The sequence below is a fragment of the Aythya fuligula genome, chromosome 3 (genome assembly GCF_009819795.1).
Source record: "Aythya fuligula isolate bAytFul2 chromosome 3, bAytFul2.pri, whole genome shotgun sequence".
NCBI lineage: Eukaryota > Metazoa > Chordata > Aves > Anseriformes > Anatidae > Aythya > Aythya fuligula.
Genome location: NC_045561.1, coordinates 2201953 through 2222440, shown reverse-complemented (window position 1 = coordinate 2222440; position 20488 = coordinate 2201953). Strand labels below are relative to the sequence as shown.

Genomic DNA, 20488 nt, shown 5'->3' with positions numbered 1-20488 from the left:
CTTAAAAAAAAATAATAAATTCAGACCAACAGGAGTCTTTTTCCTCAATGAAAAACGAGTATGGTGAATTTTTATTGTTACTAGAAAAACTGTATGAAGCTGCATCAGCTGTGCTGTTCGGTTTCTTTTAAATCCCTGTAGAACACAACAGGCAGCACGCTAACTGGCTCTTCCCTGTGGCTGTAGCCCCCCAGTCCCACTCCCGCAGCTGCTTCCCCATCTGCGTGGTCCTGCTGGTGGGCAGCTGCATTCCTCTGCCTGGGGCCCTCCTGCCACCAGGCTTTTTGACAATGCAAAGAACATCTGCCAACATGTATCAGTTATAAATGCTATTTTAATAAAAAGCTACATGGAACATGAAGTAGTTGGGTTGTTCTTTTAATGTGAATTACTGTTACAGACAACGATGTAATGAAATGAAGCACAGCAGAGGCTGTAATTTGCACAACTTCACATTTGTCTTTGAGAGATTTAAATGATTTTTGTTTTGTTAAAAGCTGATTTAGAACTAAATTGGTCTCATGATGGCTCTAGTTCTTATTTTGCAACTAAAGTTTTTTCTCAACTTGCGTTCATAGCAAACTTGAATCTAAGATACTAGTAAACTGCTCCAAAAGAATGTAAAATAATACAATCTGGATGTCTTGACTCCTGACTTCAAGCTGTGTTATCTGTTTCTCAAAAAATAAGGTAATCATAGTAACATTTCTTTGTGAACTTAAATTTTATTATACTTTACAGCTGAAAAATAGTAACTTATTTGTAATATTCTAATGAAAAGAACCAAGTTCCCTATTCTTAAAAAAAAAATAATAATATAACTCATTCAAAACTGTTTACATTATTATTTTAACAGATATAAATATTTGCTTTTGTTCTATTAAGTGACTGAGGCCAGTAGTCCACACAATCTGTGTGCTGAGCTAACATTAAACTGCCTCATTGTTGAGTACCTTCCAGTGAAAATCAATGAGTTTACAGCATTCTGGAAAATCTGTTTTCACTGTTTTGAGTGTAATTTCAAAGACTTTATATAAGTACAGTTGCTTGTCTGAAAGTTCTATAAAACTAAATGTAACATTTGAAAACAAATCCATTCAATTATTGGTTATTCTTTTTAAAGTTGCTAATTATTAGTGAAAGCTGCAATGAGCTTCTTAACATTACCGCTTATTAATAACTTCTTCTTTTAGTTTTTCTGCAAGCACTTTCCTCTTCTGCAGTAACTTTTGCTTCTCTTCTGAAATTTCCTACAAACAAAATGGAAAAAAAAATAGCAATAAACTGCCTGACTTCCTGGTATGTATCATGATGTTTGATGCTAACCAGGTCCCTAAGCCCCAGCAGGTAGCTGGTGCACAACTTTTTCTAACAATGAGCAGCCAAGTAACTTCACTTCCAAACCTGATGCTGCAGACCAGGCCTCCAAATTGCTTGCAACCCAGAATGGTTTACAAAGTTACTCTATTTCTTGGGGAGTGGATCCCAGGATGTGGAGGACTGCCTCTATATAAATCTGCCTTCTTCCCCCTGCGCTGTTGTACCAGTCCTTTTGAAAGAGGACTAACCTCATCTTCAAAAGGTGCTGCTTAGCTGTTTTAGAAATTCCCCAATCAGTAGTACTTTAGGTACGTTCTGAATGTAATAAAACGAAAGGCAATTCTGAGGCATTCCTGAGGTAACACAAAACCTCTGATTTTTAGCAGATGGAATGACTTGTATGTTTTTTGTTTGTTTTTTAAGGTCTTCTACCACCTTCCTTATCTATGTTGTGAGTTTTCAAGCATTTCTTTCCATCTATCATTTGTGGCACTCATGTTAACCCAGAACAATGAATAACAAAAGGTAGATGTTTCTATTTTTATGATGTCTTCTAATTGGCTTTAGCCTGTTACATGATTCTGGTTTTATGATTTATTTTTTCTTGGTATAATTGACTTCTTGTTCCCATACTAGACTTTTCTATCATCCCCATTATGCAAGAATTTTTGTGATTTTAGCACTTCTTATAAGCTAAGGAATGTATCAGCTAAGGAAGGTATTTGTCAGTGAATAGAGTTTAAGCTTCCTCCATGATCCAGAATACCTACGTATTTTTAAACGTGGCGATACTTTATTTTGTATTTGCCTGAAAGACTGAAAAGCAGAACAGGCCTTTGTGATGTCAGAGAAGAAAAACCCAGCAACACTCCCTGGTTTTGACATTCTCCCCTAATTAGCTAGAGCACTTATCAGGTTGTTCTGCTGACTTGGGTAAAAATCTTTAATTATTTTTTTATTTTCAAATATGCCCGATGGAAACTCAGTATAAATAGAATTTGATACACAAGAGCATCTGCTATTATCACAGGTGTTTCTCCTTGCACTGTACTTATAAATAAAATGACAAGCAGTCTCACGATCAGCAAATTTGTCCAGAAAAGGTTTAAGATTAGTCACTGTGAGAAACATTTGTCATTTTTCAGAAATTCAATGCTGCAGAATGGAAGAAAGATGGTTTGGCAGTGAGAGGACAATCCACTGAAACACTAACAAGTACGTTGTGACTGAAACAAGCCAAATGCTGCTGCCTTTCAGTTCTTCAGTTCAAACGCTTGGTCACAGGTTAAAAGAAAGCCAGCAATGTAGTGGCTTGTAAATTTAAATTAATCAAGAGGATTTGACAATACAGTAGGAAAAAAATGCTAACGATCGTTAAACTTTTAGCCTGTATGCTTCTGCAAAAGCAGTAATTAGAAAATACTTTGTTTCTACCCCCACTGCTTGTTCCTTTTATGTTGCTACTGTATTCAGCAGCATTCACATCTTCACTGAAATTGTCTATTTGTTATGAAGTGGTGGGGATGATTAAAATACTTGAATCCTTCACCTCTTTAGAAGACAATTCCTTTTCTTTCTGGTCAGTGTTTGTTGGTGGTATCACATTATTTCTTGACTCCTTCTTTGTAGCCATCAGCATATCTCTCTTTTTCTTGAGGTAGTCCTCCCTTTGCTTCAGCTGCTGCTCTTCTGATAAATTCTGGATTTTTTGAAATACATTTTGAAATTAATTTTTGGTATATACATTATGTATTTGTGAAATAAAAGCATTTACACCATCTTGCCTCTAAAATTACTAGTTTTTTTTCATAAGCCAAGCTGAAATTTCAAGCCACAGTGGTGTTCTAAGAAATCACCACAAGGGTAAAGGCTGAATGCTAACTTCTAGAATTCTAGTCTAACACAGGAACGGTGATCTGAACTTCAAGAAAACTGAATTGCTGAATACCATACAACAGTGCTTGCATGCTGGTTAAAAATAAATTACAATAGTAGAAAATATAAATGTAATGCTGAGTTCTCTCATTCTAGTTTACATTTGTGGGGGGTGGGAGGTGGTGTTGCTTGTCTTAAACTTACAGGTCCTTCTATCCTGGCTTTTTGTGCTGCATTTTCTGAACGCTTTTCAGATGTTCTCTTCTTAATATCTTCTTTGCCTTTGGTTGGCTGAGGTAAGCTTTCTGTTCCTTTCTGTAATGGGCATACTGGTTTTAGGTCTTCCCTTGCAGATTTGCAGGATTCCTCTAAACAGCAATTTTAAATGGGAAAAAAGCATAAAATAAAAAGGTGTTTCTTTCAATATCCAGATATCTCATTTGATGAAATGGAAAACTTAAGAAGGTGAAAAACACGATTTTTAATCATAAACTTACCTTCAAAAAGCATATTAAGTATTGAATTGCACTATAAAAAATATATATATAATGCTTTGCATTAAAATGAGTACCTCTAGTACTTCTATTGCAAATAATTATAAATTATTGTTAAGTACTTGGAATGTAATTTCATATTCAATGGACAGTTTCTATCAAGACTGCACTTCCACTTTGGGTTAGTACTGTGCAGAGCCAGTAATCAGCAGCCTATGAGGTGCACGTTAGCCAACTCCAAATACAAGTGTATTCTTCTAGCTTTCAGCTTCAGCAGAAGGAATCAGAAAATACCGGATTTGATTGAACTTGTAAGGGAGAGGGGAGGAAGTGAACCTCAAGAGGAGCAAAGCATTACATTGGCACCAGAACTGGAAGATGGCCTAGTCAGCGTATACAGCTGAATATCTCATCTTCAAACCCAGTCTTGCCTCTGTATGAGAATATAATGGGAATGTGCTTGATTTCTGACCCTGGCAGCACCCAGAGCCCCAGATGGGCTGGTCAGTGGGTGCCAGAGGAGATGAATGCTATTAAATCCTGCACTGATTCCAGCTGTGCTTTTCATATCTACAGGTACCAAGGACAGTTTTGCCTTGCAATTCCACAGAACTCCACTGTGTGTCTAAGGCGGACGGCATGATGATTTCTAAGGTTGGAGTCAAAGTTCTTCCAGTCACTGGACTGTAAAGCAGTGTTTTCAGAACTTTACAAAGACTTCTCTTGACTTTACCTACAAACTATTCCTGAGTAAGGTAAGCTGCTGCTTCTACCATATTTTTATTAAAAGTGAGGAGGCTTTGGAGTACTTTTGAAAGTACAGATGCAAAAATATGAATAGTGCAATATGACTTCTAGTGTGTTCAGTCAGTTTGGGTCTCTCCATGATATCTGAATAGAGATGTAACTGAATGTAGGTAATTATAATTCTAAGCGTTGTACTATGGATTTTTGCAGTAATATTGAGAAATAACTTGTATTACAAGTACAAGTAGTTTCTTTGGCCTCTACCAGACCACCGTAACAGACAGCAAAGGCTAGCTCCACTGAAAGTAGTGCAGAGTGAACACTAAATTGTTGTTGGAGGTTTGTTGTTTTTTGTTTTGTTTTGTTTTTTTAAAGTTAGCACACATAATGTATGTTTAGCTCTTCAGTGTTGCTACTTTCTTTAGTACAGAAAATTACAAGTTATGTTTAACTGTGAAAAGGTAGGGGGGAAAGAAGAGGAAATGTTGTTTCAAGTATGGAAAACAGACTAGGACAGAAATGTAAAATAAAGGTCAAGTTGAAGAATTTCCATGTCACTGAAATCTGACTGCTAGAAGTCTAGATGCTCCAAAGAATGTCTTGTTGTGATGAATAAAAGTCCTCAGAGGTACTATTAAGAGTTAAAACTGCTAAGAAAAAATCCTCATGCCAGGACTGTCTTCCTTAAAAAGCAGGGCAAAAAAATCCAAAGAACACACACTGCATGCCGAACACCTACCTCACAACCAACATTGTAAGTAAGGAAAGCTACTTACCAGAAAGTAGTTCTTTGAAATGTGTTGTGTGTATGTACATTTACACTGTTGCTGTCCATATTGCAAACACTCAAGCTGGAGATGTTTATGTCCTAGCAGTACCTGTAGGATGTGATCATAAGACCCTCAGTTTCACTTAACCCACAAAGCTGAAAAGATACTGAGAAGACAAGGGAAGGAGGATGGACAGCAAACATACAAATAGACAACACATCTCAAAGAATTACAGTTACTGGTATGTAACCTCTATTCTCCTTTGAGAACTTGTCTATATGTACATTCGTACTGCGGGTGACTAAGCAGCATTTGTTTGATGTGGGCAATTACTTCAGAGTCTTTGGAAAATTCACCTTTCTTTGCACCTAGTAGTGCAAGGAGCTGGATGGTCAGTATACGGGAGGAATGGTTTTGCAGTACCTAAACTACTCATGAGGGGCTCACCAAAGTGAAATTAGGAAAATTAAGGCAGTTGCCATTAGTTTCAGATTTAGTATGCAGTGGAAAACTGTAAGGGGTTCACAAACTGAAATTGTGGGTCTCAAGGTGATAGGGAAATAGCAAAGGATAACGAAAAAGCCGCATAGCTGAAGGAAAAGTAATATATGCCTGACAGAAAGGGGCTGGGGGAGTCCTTCTTCCTGGCTATCAAAACTGGCTCACGCAAGAGGCCATATTACCAAGGCAGCCAATACTCCCTAGGTATGGGATTCTTCCTCATACTCAGGTCAAGAATGGCGAGCTGCTCTGTTCTGCAGTAACAAGACCCTGCAAGTGAGAACACAGAGCCAGAAGCTGGGAGGATCTGGAAGGCAGTGAGGGCAGTGAGAAGGGCGGAGAGGCACAAACTGTTAAAGTTGCTGCTGTGTCCTTTCCTGGAGTTGTATCTGGTACCAATGGGAAGGGATTCAAGCAGAGGATATGATCCCGTTATCCAAGATGGTGCTTTAAGTTGGAAACCCATGTTTTGGAGGTAGGTATTAACGGACTAGTCTGGTGGCCAGTCCTCAGTTCTGGTTGTGAAAAGGGTCTGTGAGAAGATTCACAGTGAATGTTCTTGATTTTTGCCTTTACTACCTAAAACCACTTTTTCACGGTTGTAGTGGAGGATAAGTTGTGGCAAACTTTCTTACTAGCTTATTTGGACAGGCGTGTTGTCCCACAGTTCCAGTTCTATGAGGCTGAAGAAGATTCTAAAAGAGCTGTTTGTAGACCTCCCTCTTCTTTGGCTTTTAAGGAGCATGGGAATGCTCAGCATCAGCTGAGCAGGCACGTGGACAGCAATGAAGAGCTGCGCTCACTGCAGAGAAGTCTTGACTCCCAGGCTCTCAGATATCCTGTCTCTCAAACACAGGATTAAGTCCTGCAGACAGGCATAATTTAATGGTGCCATTGCAAGGTGGCACAGCTATGCAAAAATAAGAGGATTAAAAGCAAGCTGTGAGAAGAATGCAAGTATACCTGCAGGCCTTCTGCATATTTCCAAGGGTGGAAAGCAGAGAAGAAGAGTTTGAATAAATGTAATGAAACCTCACAAGAAGCATACAAAAGGTAAAAAGGATATTTTGAAGGTAACACTTTTTTCTTTTAAATTTCCTAATGTGAAAGACACTAATTCAGTTTTAAAGAATCGAGGGTCTTACAACCACTTCATGTGTTAACACCTATAACATGGAAAGAAGAGAGCAAGTATGGCCCACAGGTACCACCAAGGCTAAAAGTATCCAGCTCAAGTGTCTGTGATATGAAAACTTAGTGTGAATGCATTCAAAGACAAATACTAGATGCAGGAAGAAAAAAAAATGTGCAAAATATTTCCTAAAGTTTGAAGTATATTCTTTGAATTGACCTTAGACTATAAAGCTACACATTTTTCACTAACCCTTAAGAGAGTAGATCCCACTGGGAGAACACCACCTGTTTATGAAGATTGTCTGTGTGTACGTAAATATTGCATACTCAGTACTGAGCTTTCCCAAAATATTACCTAATGAAATTTTTGGAGTTTCTTCAGAAACATCAGCTCCCTCAGTAGACTCCTTAACTCTCACAGTTTCTCTTGAATCTCCTGGAAAACTGGTCACATCTGGTGATTTAAGGGTATGTGCCTTAAATTTAAAAAAGCAGACAAAACCAAGTGTTACACTTCCTAGCACTTCATTTCAGGCATTAAACTATCAACTCAAAGAAAACCTCCTCAAACAACTTCTAGTTAAAATAGTTTTGTTTACACCATGTATTGCATTGTCAAAGTGAACAAAGCATACTTATTTTGCTTTATTGATAGTAGGGTTCATACTAGCTTATAGTCATAAATCAGTATTTTTAATTTCGGTTCATAACGTTCTCTTATCAACAATCAAAATTAAGAATATTATTTTTTTTTATTTTTAGAAAAATAGTTTATTTCCCATCTACAAAGAGATAATGTAGGGTGTTGTCTTTTTTTCCACACTGATGAGACTTTCAAACAAACCTCCACCAACCATAAAAATAGAGCAGGTAGAAAGAGAACTAGGAGCATACACTGAGGTTACCACAGAAACGAAAATAATCAGCTGAATGGAAACAACGGGCTTGGATAATTTCTGATGCTACTGTTTTACTTCCACACTTGTGTGAGAAATCTTGACAACACAATCCACCTCTGAAAGCGAAGGCTAGCTGGGATTTACTCAGAAAAAGTCTATGCTGTTCATCAACCCTCTAATTCCTGCTGGAACCCTCCATCTCTTCTGTCCAGGTGAACTGAGGTACCGAGTGAATTCATATTACTTCTGCAGCCAGATTTCCTGTCAATGCCTACCAAGTAAGTTTTGCATCATTAAACTCGTAAGGTCTGGTCCTGTAACTGAACAGGAGTGGCAGAAGGCATCCTGAACGGATCAATTGCGCTAAGGTAAATTTAAATAGCATTCTCCACGTGCTCTTTGCTATAGTTTTCTTTGTACGAAAAGAAAGATTGAAAATTCCACCTCTGAGCAAATAATGCTGAAGTGCTAAGTTTTATCTTTATGAAATACGCCGTCGCATCTTCTAATAATTAAGTATCTATTATTCTGCCTGCCAAACTAATTGGGAGTATGTCTTAAAAAAAGAAATACTACATGGAACTAGATACTGTTAATTCTTAGAATGCAGTTTATGAGATATTACAGCTTCATGCACACATTTCTATGCCAAGAAGAAACTGTTCAGAGACTAGGCTGAAAAAATGAATTGGGCACTACAATGCTACCATAATCTGGCTCATTTATCAAGAATATTGATATTCTTGGCTGTCTATGAAGATGTGGGTAAGTCTGTATCTAGACAGAACATAAATTCTTAAAATGAGCCAAGGCTTGAGTTTCCAGGTTGTTTAGTAAGAAACGGGTGACTAATTTTCTGGAATGTATCATGGAAACATGTACATGAGAAACAGAGTTTTGTCACCACTTTTCTAAAGTGCCAGACAATGGGAGAGGTTAATTTGGTGGAATAACAGTGGCATAACTATCATCTGCACCTACTAGGGGTTTGAGTTTAGGAGTGGATTTGAAATGCAGACCTCTGTAGTATCACCGAATCGTCTAGGTTGGAAACGACTTCCAAGATCACCCAGTCCAACCTCTGACCTAACACTAACAAGTCCTCCACTAAACCATATCACTGAGCTCTACATCTAAACGTCTTTTAAAGACCTCCAGGGATGGTGACTCCACCACTTCAGTAGTTACATTTGATCTCCAGCTAGCTTCCTGTGTAAGTTCAGGCTGAAGATATAGGCAGTTCTTTCCCTTTTCAAACTTACTAGGCTCAATTTCCTAATGACAGAAACAGAAAAGCAGTTCTGCTCCCTTTTGAAATAGCCTACAATCCTATTTTTGTTTGTTTTCCTGGTGAAGGGAAGCCTTATTGCCACATTTCCACTGTAAAAACTATAGCCACTGTAGTTGTTGCTGCTTCCTCACAGCAACCTTGCTCAGATTTCTATTTGTTTCTCAGTTGTTTAACAACAGACACTTTAACCGGTCCCCACTTACATGCAGTACCTTTCTACGTGGTTTACTCTGGCAGAGACTGGGTGATGGCCTAACTTGGAGGGTATTTCTAGTTCCTGGCAATTAGGTTCTGGCAGCACTGTACTGACTTAATGAATAACTATACTGTCTATGAAGTGATCCTTAAAATTCCTGAAGGATTATAAATGCTGTAGTCACTAAGAAGCTTATACTTTGAAATGTCTTTGATCTTGACAATATTGGTAATTCAGATGTTCTCTAAATCTGAAAGGCTGATACCCATTGCCAGAATCTTGGAGTTTGGATACTGAGGAGCAAATATGCTTATGAGCTGCACCAAACAACTGATGGTTCGTTGTAATATATATAGCATTAACATCAGTGATACCATCAAGAAAATGTAAACAACAGAACAGACCTTTCATAAAGACCTTCCTGATAGCTTTTATTTGCTGAGGGTGGTACATACTGCCTTGAAGTTACACAGTTAATGCCTGGGACGAGAATATCAAAGTATTTCTTAATCATCAGCACAAACCACCTAGAAAGACAGGATACTCACTTCCTCAGTCCTTTTCCTTTCTTGCTCCATGTCATATTCTTCCTTAGATTTTCTGTAACATAAAATGCAAGTAAATACACAAGAATTCTTAAGTATTAATGACTTCTATGTAAACTTAGCACTGCTTAAATACTTGAGGAATACCAGAACAATTGCAAGACAATATGAATTTATTAAAGCATCCAAAATACTTTCATGACTTAAATGAAAATGTGCTCTTGAAAGAATTATGATAAACACACAGATCTCAGCCCTCAGTCTTTCCTTCCCTGTGCAAAAATAATTGTGTATAGATTTCCAGGGCTTATCTATCCATCCCTTGTTTCATTTGCTAAAGGAAGGGAAGTATTTCCAGAACACGGAGGAAAAATATCATCATTTAATATACAGGGAATGGGTTAATCTGCTATTATTCGTTTATAATTCTGTGTGTGTGAGAACTGGGAGTGGAAGAGAATCTGTAGAAGCTGTATTGGTCCTCATCTTAGATTACAGCAAGAGACATTGCTGACAACTAAGGACACTTTAGAAAGGAGTAAGAACTACTGCAAAGGCAGAATTTGCCCTTCCAAGGCTTTAATGGATATGGAACAGAGCATGTAATTCTTGCAGTGCTAAGGAGTAATAAAGCCGCTTTAAGCAGACCTACAGTGTTGATCCTGTCTCTCTGGACCTGTGTTTAGGATGTTCCCAGAACAGTTTATAGTTAATGTTGCTCCCGTTGTCCAGAGTCATTGGATACAGTTCTAACTCAGGATTTGCAGACTTTTAGTGTTGCATATCATTCCATGCATCACCAAGACAGTTCATTATGGCAGAGTGGTAATCCTTATGTTTTTAAATATCCCTGATCACACCCATTGTCAAGTACCATTTGTTTTTCCTCACAGATAGGATTTCGACAAAAACGTTCATGTAATCTGAAGGTAGGTTCCTGGAAAAGGCTGGAAGAATTAGGTTCCATATACTTTTATTTTAAAATGTGGTGGAAAGTAGGATTGATTCTTTTGTTTGTTTTTTACCTTAGAACCTCCCTGAGTATTTTCATTTCTTCTTGTTCAATTTCACTGAACACATCCGAACCCTCAGTCAAACAGTCAGGCAATACACCTACCAAAAGAAAATAACAAGATGTGTGCATTACTCCAAAGAAAGTTGTTTTGTGTTCTATTTGGCATCAGTCTTAAACCAAAGACGAGAAAGAAACCTTTTTTTTTTTGGCAGAGGAAAGAAAAGACACATCTAATTCTTCCTTGCTACAAGCTGTTTACATAAAGATTCTAGATCCTCAGCATCAAGTTGCTAGGAGCAGAAAGGCAAAGCTTTGTGAAACACAAAAGTTTTGATATCTAAGCATAAGTACAGCATAAACCATACTCTGCATTGGCTGTTACATGGTATTTCCTATAGACTGCAAATCAACCAGTGCTTACTAAACCATTTTCAAATCTAAGTGTTACATCGAACTTGACATTTAAAAAAAGTCTCTGGAAAAACAAAACATATGCAGTAGGAAGACAAAACTAAATAGTAAAATTGAAGACGGAAGAAAGAGTGAGTAGATGAAAATCCTTTCAAAAACATCAACGGAGCAGCAAGAGTAAGGGATAAGTGCCTTTAAAGAAGAGAAAATAATTTAACTGTGAGAATGATGGCGGCCTTAACTTCTGCTGCGTATATAGATTTTTCAAGTATAAATGTACAGTGTGAACTGCAAGGTAGGCATGGCAGATGGTACGCAACTGCTGCTCTGCAAATAGCTTAATTCAGTTATAAGTATTATCATTGTTAATGAAAAGATACAATTAACGCTCAATTATCAACAAGAATCTCTAACAGAAAAAATCAAATTTCACAGGAAACTCTACAGAGCTGACACTGTTATTTTAGAAAGGAAAATAGATAGTTGTGTCTGAGATTACAAGTCAAGAAGTAAATTTTAAAATCCTCGTCCCAGCAAAATCAACGGTGTTCTCCCTTAACTTGGGCTGGACCAGTATTCTATACTCATTTATGAATGGGAGTACATAGTTTTTAGAAAAAGAAAACAAGCACAAACTACAAAGATGAAGTGAAACCCCATATTTACCACTTCTTACCATTTCTTTCTTTCATGATTCTAATGGCTTGCAATTGCATTTCAATATTTTTTTGTACCATCATTTTTTTAAATAGTCTGAAATCTTCTGCTGCCAGCACTGTTTGCAAGATCGCCTGTGGGAGGGAAGATTTGCACAAACTAATTAAACTACAGAAATCATAACCATCCCAGTTTGCTTGAAATGATGTTAAGATTTAAATTCTGTGGAGCATGGTTTTAATAACTGTATTTCCTTCTCCTATCTGACCACTTTTACCAGCTGTACAAGTTGAGCTAATAGGCAAGAAAAGAATTTGAGGGTTTATGTCCTTAGATCATCATGGCTACATAAATATTATCACAAGACCTGGAGGGTTTCCCAGCGTAAGTTTACAACTACAACTTGTTTGACTTCCTGAACAAATCTGTAAGCTTGTGTGAGGAATGTGTGCTCTGAAGAATCTTGTTGCACATCAAGGAGGAGATATGTCAACAAAGCACAATTTACACAGGCAGTAGAAGCTTCTACTTCTCTGCCTCATATACCCGAGACAATTCTGAAAGATATCTTTGAGCAAGTACTGCAGAATCGTGCCTTCTCTCCTCAAGACCAATTTTTGCCTTTACAAAATCAGAGGAAAACATCCTTACCTTTACAGAATATATGTTTTTTAAATCTTCGAATTTGTCTACTACTGCAGATGAACCGAAGACGAATGTGAAGCTGATAAACATGCAAATAAAGGTGTCAGGCATACCTTTATGTGTTTGATTTAAAAAAATATAAAGCATGGAAGAAATCTCAAAAGGTTTCCAACCCCACACAAGTATCTGTTTTTATTTTAAAGATGCATGTTTTGCTGATCAGAGTTCATAGTACAAACAGATATGTTGATGCTTGGACCAGGTGATGTTGGAGGTGTTTTCCAACCTTAATGATTCTATGATTAGGTTTTAGAAAATTCAAGCTTTAACAAACACACACAAAAAACTTTTTAAACATCTCTACCCTGATATATTAGTTAAAATACAAAACTAAAAATTACATTTATAGATTCTGTAACAAAGGAAAATATACCTGTGAAGTATGTGTCTTTGCAAGAGGAGATGAAAAAGCTTCTTGAAATTTCTCTTCAGTAATGCCAACTTCTTTAAGATAACCTTCTAATAATTTTTCAACCTGTAAGAAAATACAAGTCTTACTTTCTAAGAGACTTTTCCCTACTTTTTTTTTTTTTTTGTAATTGTACATATTGTACATTCTTTTCTGCTGCCATTGTACTTCTTAAATTCACAGGAAAATTGATGCAATACTTCGGGATTGATTTGCTTTGATAACCTGTTTTAAATTAACTGGTATTTTTGTTGCTGAATTCGGTTACTACTTAATTTAGCCTCTGCAATTTCCAGGAATCTCTCCTCTCTACCTTTTTCCCCGGACTCTTGGCTAGTATTCATCACTTTTTCCTTTGTAAATAATTTTGCTTGTTTGTTTCCAGTCTGCATGCACAGTAGTTTTCAGAGTCACGGCAAAAATGAATGTTGGTCTGTATTCATTCAAGTGCTACTTTCAACACCAAATATGACCAAGCTTTGTTACAAGAAAATATTTTAGAAAACTGTGTGCATTTATCTATAGGTTTTCCAAGCACGCTTCAAAAATATTCTGCAGTTTTTTGGAAACAATATTTGAAACCACTCAAAAGATTTACCAGACTCATTAGCGAACAAAATACAAGTTACACGTTTTCTGACATTGTGCTATTTCTCTTTTTAACTTGCCAGAAAATATACAGACTATTGAGCTTATTAATACAGTATTTTATCTAGCAGATATACTGATGTTAATGAAAAAGAAATAACTTCGTAAGAGGGATAAATTTTCTGTGTATTTGGTGTTTAAGCATAAAAACGCGTATGACAGCTATGGCTCAAGAACATCTAAACATTTATGCCAAACAACAGTATAAAATTCTGAATAACAAAGATAATAAAGTAGTATTTATCTAAATTTCCAACTGTAATATTGCAAATTATTTCTTAGAAATCTACCACAAATAGTGAATAATGCTCACCAAAGCTTGGTACTCCTGATAAATTTCTGTATAAGACAACTTGCTTTCTTCTTCATCATCAAAAACTTAAAAACAAACATTTTTGAGTTAGTGTTTTAAGTACTAGCACATTAATTTGTGGCATGTATTTCATTTTTCACTTTCTCTAAGAGACCTTTACAAGTTAATATATTTAATCATGCAATAATCAGGGACATGATCAATATATTTTTCCACACATTCAGGCTAACCATGTATTTTTGTTAACTTATTGTAATTAACTTTTGCAATTTAATACCAGAAAAACACATCTTCATAACAGAAGCAGATTTCTAAGCAAGCTGAGGATTCAGCAGACAGGTACATTTAAAAGTAAGATTTAATATAAGAACTACCCTGTGAACTTGGATAATGTTGTTCTAATATGGCAAATGACACATGAATCAGGATGTTTTTCTCTACATACATTTAAATGAAGGCTGTGTGGAAACCTAGGGGGTTTTGGAAACATTTACATTTTTATCACGTCAGCAATGAGCAAGAGGTAATGTAAAACCTAGCAATTAAAGCAGAGGCTTAGAAGTGAGACATCCTCAATACCCGTCAAGATTAGCCACCGTATGTTGGACAAGTCCCTTCTCATTTGCATGCTTTGAAGTGATTTGAAGAATGGGAGTTCTGCCTAACAAATTGGTCAGTGGGTGTGATTTTTTTTTCATATATGACATCTCCAATGGAGATGCTGTTCATGTGCATGGAATTACTCCAGCGGTCACATGGCTTCAGAGTGGCCTTTTAGAAAGCATTTTCCAGCTGTGACAATGCTGAGGCAATGTCACTGCACCTCGATGGGATGCAAGATGGCTGTTCCTACAACAGAAAATACCTGCATCAAGTTGTAACAACCAACAGCAGTGCAAGTATAGAAATCCCATCAAACAATTCAGGCCCTCTAAGTAACCAAGGGAAACTTTCTTTTTAAGTGACATAATTTGGAAAAGCAACATTTGCTTTTCTGTCTTTTCTGCATAAGGGAAAGCTTTTTCTAATGAAAGGATTTTTTTTGAAAAGACTTTAAAAGTACATAGCAATACATTCAAATGGTAGAAATGCTTGTTCCACAAAAAAGTACTATAAATCTTAATTGAAAAAAAAAATCAGCTTCTGTGGTGGCCACAGTATTACTAAATCCAAGAGGGTGAAGCTACTTAACTGCCTCTATTGTCTTCTACATCTCCTTCCCTCTGGGGGACCTCTGTTATAGCTCTTGCAGGCCCCAACCTTTGTCTTGGTGGCTGTTCCCTTCTACCTTCTCCTGTTCTGACGCTCCCTAAACCCCCAAAGAGGGCTGACTGTTCCTGCCCATGTCAACGGGATTGCCTCCAAGTCCTTCCTCCTCCTCCTCGCACAGCTTCAGGATGACATGGAAAGCAGAGTGGAAAGCTTGCACAAACTGCTCTGTGTTCTCAGGGTCTGAACAAAAAGAGTGGAGCTAAGTGCCAAACAAAGCAAGCTGCAGTCAGCATCGCCTCTGATTTAAGTGGCATTAAGGAGTTCTGTATTTGAATGGGGATCCTGGATTTTCTCACGTTAGGACTCCTAAATCACATGGTGATTGTTTTTCCTTCGGGTTTTGGCTCAGTCTTTGTTCACCCAGCAAAACAACGACCTGAAGAACCCACTGCTTCACAATAAGCCAGGGGACCCCAATATCCTTAGAGTCAAACTCAACATTTTCCTGTTAAAGTTGAAAACCATCGCTAGCACCCCTCAAACAGACCCCTCCCCTTAAGGCATACCCACAGTTTTAACTTCATTTTACAGTCACATATAAGCAATATATGAAGCTACAAGAAATTAGTCAAGTCCACAGAAAGAGGGAGAGACACAAAGAGAGAAAATATCAACAGATACAAAAACAGTAGAATCATTTATAAGCATTTATAAATATGAGGACTCTTGTAAATGCAAGTGCTTGACTCCTGACTACAGTTCCAAAACCAGTGCCTTACATACCTATTAGCGAAACTCAAACTCTAGTTTTGAGGAATCAGAAGTTACTGTCAGTTAATCAAAATTATCCTAATTTGCTTGTTCGGTCCAAAGGCTTTAAATATTTTGAGAATTAACTCTGTCCTGACAAAACACCTCGGGAACAGCAATGGAAATAGCACAGCGTATTTATTGAAAGGAAAAGCAAACAGCACAGATAACTGCAACTAAAATTTCAGATGTCTTTAACTGTGCTTCTTAGCAACCCTAAGACTGCAGCAACACTTCTTTATCCTTTTCTTTTTTCTCAATAGCTGCTGAGAGTTGTCCAACAAAACTCTGTAGCACAAATGATACCTTGGAAGACCACCTGCGATAAGTGATGTCTCTACTTTGCTGCTCTAATTTCTCACACAGAAACAAACTGGCAGGAGGCCATTATATAAGCCTGCCTCACGCTACGTGGAAATTTACAGAGGTTCCATAAATCTTCTTACTGCCAGTAAATTCCACTCAACCTTCTAAGGAGAGATCATTGCTCCAGAGAGGGATAATGAGCTCCCCTGATTCCTAAAACAAGAGAGGCAGCTCTATGCAGCCCATTTCCATGGCGATCAAAATGCTCGAAGGACAAAGAGTTTAGGCAGACTTCCCCTGACAGAACGTCTAGCCGAGGTTTCCCTCTCACTTCCTAACTGCAGAGCAGTAACTTTACCTGTCTTGTCTGTCTTGTTTAACAGTATAGCAGGAAAAGTGTGTGTAGTCACAGTGATCTTCCTTCAAAAAAAGATTGGAAAGGGTGGGAACAATTCAGGGTCAGTGAGAAGAACCTTGCTTGGAAGCTGTGATCTGAATGAGAGATGCATTTGTTTCACTCTGAACATCAAGTACAAATTCGTAACAGACCTCAGCAGCAAGAGCACAGCAAAGGACCGGGGCTGCCCCACAGAGGCCGACCATTGCAGATGGACAGGAGAAAAGTGAAATGCGAGCAGGTAGAGCACGTGAATGGCAAGGTCTGTCCTGTGAGCTTTGTGTTAGGAACTCCTTGAAAGAAGATGTATTTGAAAGCCTCTGTGTCATACTTCAGTATTTTAAAGTTAAAACTACTGACAAGGTCAGAAATCAATCTCCTCAAATAAAAGTTCACTTTTATTTCACTTTAAATAATTCAGGAGAGATGACCGGTGCCGATTTTTTGTTCTACAACATATCTTCATCATCACTAAGGATTTTCCACGCACACACTGAAATTTCTTATTCAACTGAAATTTCCATTGGAAAAAAAAAAGGGGGGGGGGGGGGGGGGATGATTTCAGGACACGTCCAGCCCTCTTAATTTCACTCAAAATATTTAGGTTTTGGACACAGCATTGCAGTATAACTCGTCGGGGAAAAATCACGCACCAGTGATAAATCAACACGTACTGTTAGCCGAGCTGTCTTCATCGAGGCTATTAACAACTTGCTCAATTTCTGGTTGCTTAAAGCAACTAGAAAGATTTTTTTTTTCCCTCCCTATCGCCTTTTTGCTCAGAAATGCCTCGCTCTGAAGGTAAAACACGCCTTGTTGCAGCACGGCTAGGCCAGGAAGCAGTTTAAGCACGGCCCTGCCCGGGCTCAGCCTTAGGGGCCGCGCATTTCGGGGCTGCCCGCTCTGTCCCCTGGGGGCCGGGCCCCGCGGTGCTCCCCGCGCTGCCGGGCAGCCGCCGCCCGCCTGGCCCCCCTCCGGGGCCGGCCTCCCCGCCCAGCCGCCGCCGCCGCCGCCGCCGCCGCCGCTCCGCCGCTCACCCTCGCATTTCTGCTCCATGAACTCCAGGACGGGCACGGCCCAGGCGGGCCCCCGCAGGAAGCCGGCGATGGTGTCCACCACCCAGTCCACCTCGCCCTCCTCCTCCTCCGCCGCCATGGCCGGCCCGGCCCGGCCCCCAGCGCCCTCCCGCCGCGGCGGCCGCCGAGGGAGGAGCCGGGGCTGCGGGCGGCGGCCTGGGGGGGCTGCGGGGGCCCGCGAGGGCCGGGGCCGGGGCCCGGGGCCACCCTGGGGCCGTCGTGCCCGTTGGGGGCTGCTGCCCAGCCGGGGGCACCTTCCTTTTTATGCTACTATGAATGTAAGTTCTGTCATTGTCCTCGCCTGAGCCGTGGCTGAAAGGCTGACAAGTTTTCTTAATGCCGAAATTTATTCCCCTCATAATGTTGGGTAGCTGCTCTTGTGTGTCACTGATAAGCATATTTAAAAAAAAAAATCGCAAATGCATTTGTGTTATTTTTTGTTTGATAGCTGTTTCTTATCAAAGTGAGGAACAAGTACTTATTCCAGTTACCTTGGACTCTACTTTTGTTTTTGCTTAATAGTATCTCTTGTAGGCATTGATGAGATTTTACCTACATAAGGATACAGTGCTGCATGTACGCTACCTTATTTTCATCTCAAAGTTCGATACCAATTCCATGCTGCCATTGCTATGGAGACATGGCTGATAAGCACGCTTTATTTCATTATTTTAATAGGACGCTGCACTGGAAAGCTTTAATTTTTCCTTTTGCGTATCACTTTAATTCCCCTTACCCCACCAGTTCTTCCATTTCTTTCTACAGCTTTTGTGGCCTGAGACCACCTGTAGTATAAACATGTTATGTGCCTACTGTGGAACAGCTACTTCAAATTTGATTGTTGACATAATTTAATTACTAATGCAGGCTTACACAACTGTCAAGTTTATTCATCTCTTGCATATGCATTCCACTATGGATGACTGTAGAGGATGTTACTTCAGATTATGTGAGCTCTACTTACACAGGCAGAAAACAATGTTTCTATCTCGGTTATTTTTATACAATCTCTTCTGTTTTCTCTAAAGCCCTTTCCAGGTCTTGCAATGCTGAACAATTAACAGCTTTAGAAATTAAGTTGCGTTGTGAACAGCATTTTGCACCTGAAGTCTCTCCACCACTGTAATCCCTTCCCTTAGCACTCCTCTCAAGGCAATGACTGAGGCATCCCATCCAGCTGTCTGCACAGATGTCAGAAGTGTCAGGTAACCGAGAGGACATGTCATGGCATCCCCTCACTGCTCTTTGCACACCTGCAGTCCTCATCTGTGCTTCTCACCACCCACCTGGGCACTAGCAAATCCCTACTGATGGCAACTTTGCAAGACAGAGGCAATGAAGACCCAAGCTGAAATGACTGGAAAACTTTAGAAGGCAATCAGGTAGGACTCAGACCATAAAAAGCCTGTAGTTTCATGTATTTCTCGTCCTTTGTATGATGTAGGTAAGAAAAAAATAACAGAAACATATGCTTGGAAACTAAACAGCATTCAGATAACATTCAGATGTAGCTTCACAAAAAACAAAGTATGCATTTCAAGACATGGGGTGATTTATCCATTGTACCAGAGAGTTCACAAAACGTATCTCATTTAGCAGGATTAACTTGAAATCTTACAAATCTCATAATTTCTCCAAAAGCTACCGCTACTGAGACGCATTGCAAAAAAAGATGTCATCATGCAAAACAAACGTTGTGTGCATCACACAACACTGCACATATCCGTGCACAGAGCTGTGTTACATGACATGCTAAAAACGTATTCTCTTGCTAATGCTAACAGGACGCTTGTCTCTGTTGAGGTCTCATATTTCTAATGCACAGCACTGATACTGAGAAAAATCTATTCATTCTTTCAGCATGGGTAACCTTATTTTTCACTTTTCTGTTGCATAAAATTTAAAGTATTTCTGAATATTGCTAGAGTAATGAATATGGGGCAATTCTGTCCACTATAATTAAAATCATTTTCTCACTTCATATGAAACTGCCAAATATTATTATATTCTGCTCTCAGATGTCGGGGGAACACTTTAGTTAGCACTTCGTCTTCTTTGTTGTTAATAACACAAAAGGTAGAGCAGGAAATGCCCTGCTGTCTGCCTCATAAAAGAACAATTATTGCTTAATTTTCTGTCCTCTCTGTACGTGTTACTTTGTAAGACATTTTGACATAGTCTTGGGTCATTGCTTTATATATATACTGACAAGCAAATTTGTCTCTGCATACCACTGAATTCTTTATGTCAGTACCCAATTCTTTTCACCTCCAGTAGGCTCCACTCATATGCATCATGCAGCAAATCACAAAAAGTATAACGTATCTTGTTTTCAGTTTCTTTTATGAAAGAATTTTTGCACTAATAGCTACATTTGCCCCCCACACAATTATTGGGAAAAATATGCTACAATATCATTTATAGTACTTTATTAATAGCTTCTTAAAGTTATTTCTTATCCTAATGTGTTAAATATACTATTAAGCTTGTCAACAATTGTTTTGTGTGCCCTTAGAACAGAAATATTAGGCAGTTACAGTCAAAATATAGTCCTACATGTAAATATAGTCTGTCAATCCTGGATTGCACCTGATGAGCACAACTGAATCCTGCATTAAGTGGCTAGGTTAAACTTTCTCCTACTTAAAAAAAAATAATAAAAAAAAATCAATCCCCCTTCTTTTATCAGTCATAATTTCACAGTATTTGTTCTGTGCTATTGGATATATTGAGTGAGATCCCAAGGATATTTACAGG

The 20488-nt window shown here is 38.6% G+C and overlaps 1 protein-coding gene across 1 annotated transcript; it reads right to left on the bottom strand.

The window, feature by feature from the left end:
* Nucleotides 1–361: 361 nt before the first annotated feature.
* Nucleotides 362–17824, bottom strand: CFAP36 (cilia and flagella associated protein 36). The gene is made up of 10 exons (XM_032183511.1): nt 17693–17824; nt 13931–13995; nt 12934–13035; nt 11875–11989; nt 10798–10885; nt 9776–9827; nt 7197–7317; nt 3400–3563; nt 2870–3019; nt 362–1250 (listed from the first exon to the last, which is right to left on the bottom strand). The coding sequence occupies exons 1-10, from the start codon at nt 17808–17810 to the stop codon at nt 1164–1166; spliced, it is 1062 nt and encodes a 353-aa protein (XP_032039402.1). The 5' UTR covers nt 17811–17824; the 3' UTR covers nt 362–1163.
* Between the last annotated feature and the right edge of the window lie 2664 nt (nt 17825–20488).

What these genes read in the sequence shown, in the direction of transcription:
- CFAP36 (XM_032183511.1), bottom strand. Translation starts at nt 17,810, where the DNA reads ATGGCGGCGGAGGAGGAGGAGGGCGAGGTGGACTGGGTGGTGGACACC. An exon ending in ATACTCAGGGAGGTTCTAAG is followed by an intron (nt 9,828 to 10,797) that starts GTAAAAAACAAA and finishes TTTATGTTACAG; the next exon opens with AAAATCTAAGGAAGAATATG. An exon ending in AGGAATTGTCTTCTAAAGAG is followed by an intron (nt 1,251 to 2,869) that starts GTGAAGGATTCA and finishes TTTTGTTTGTAG; the next exon opens with GAAATTTCAGAAGAGAAGCA.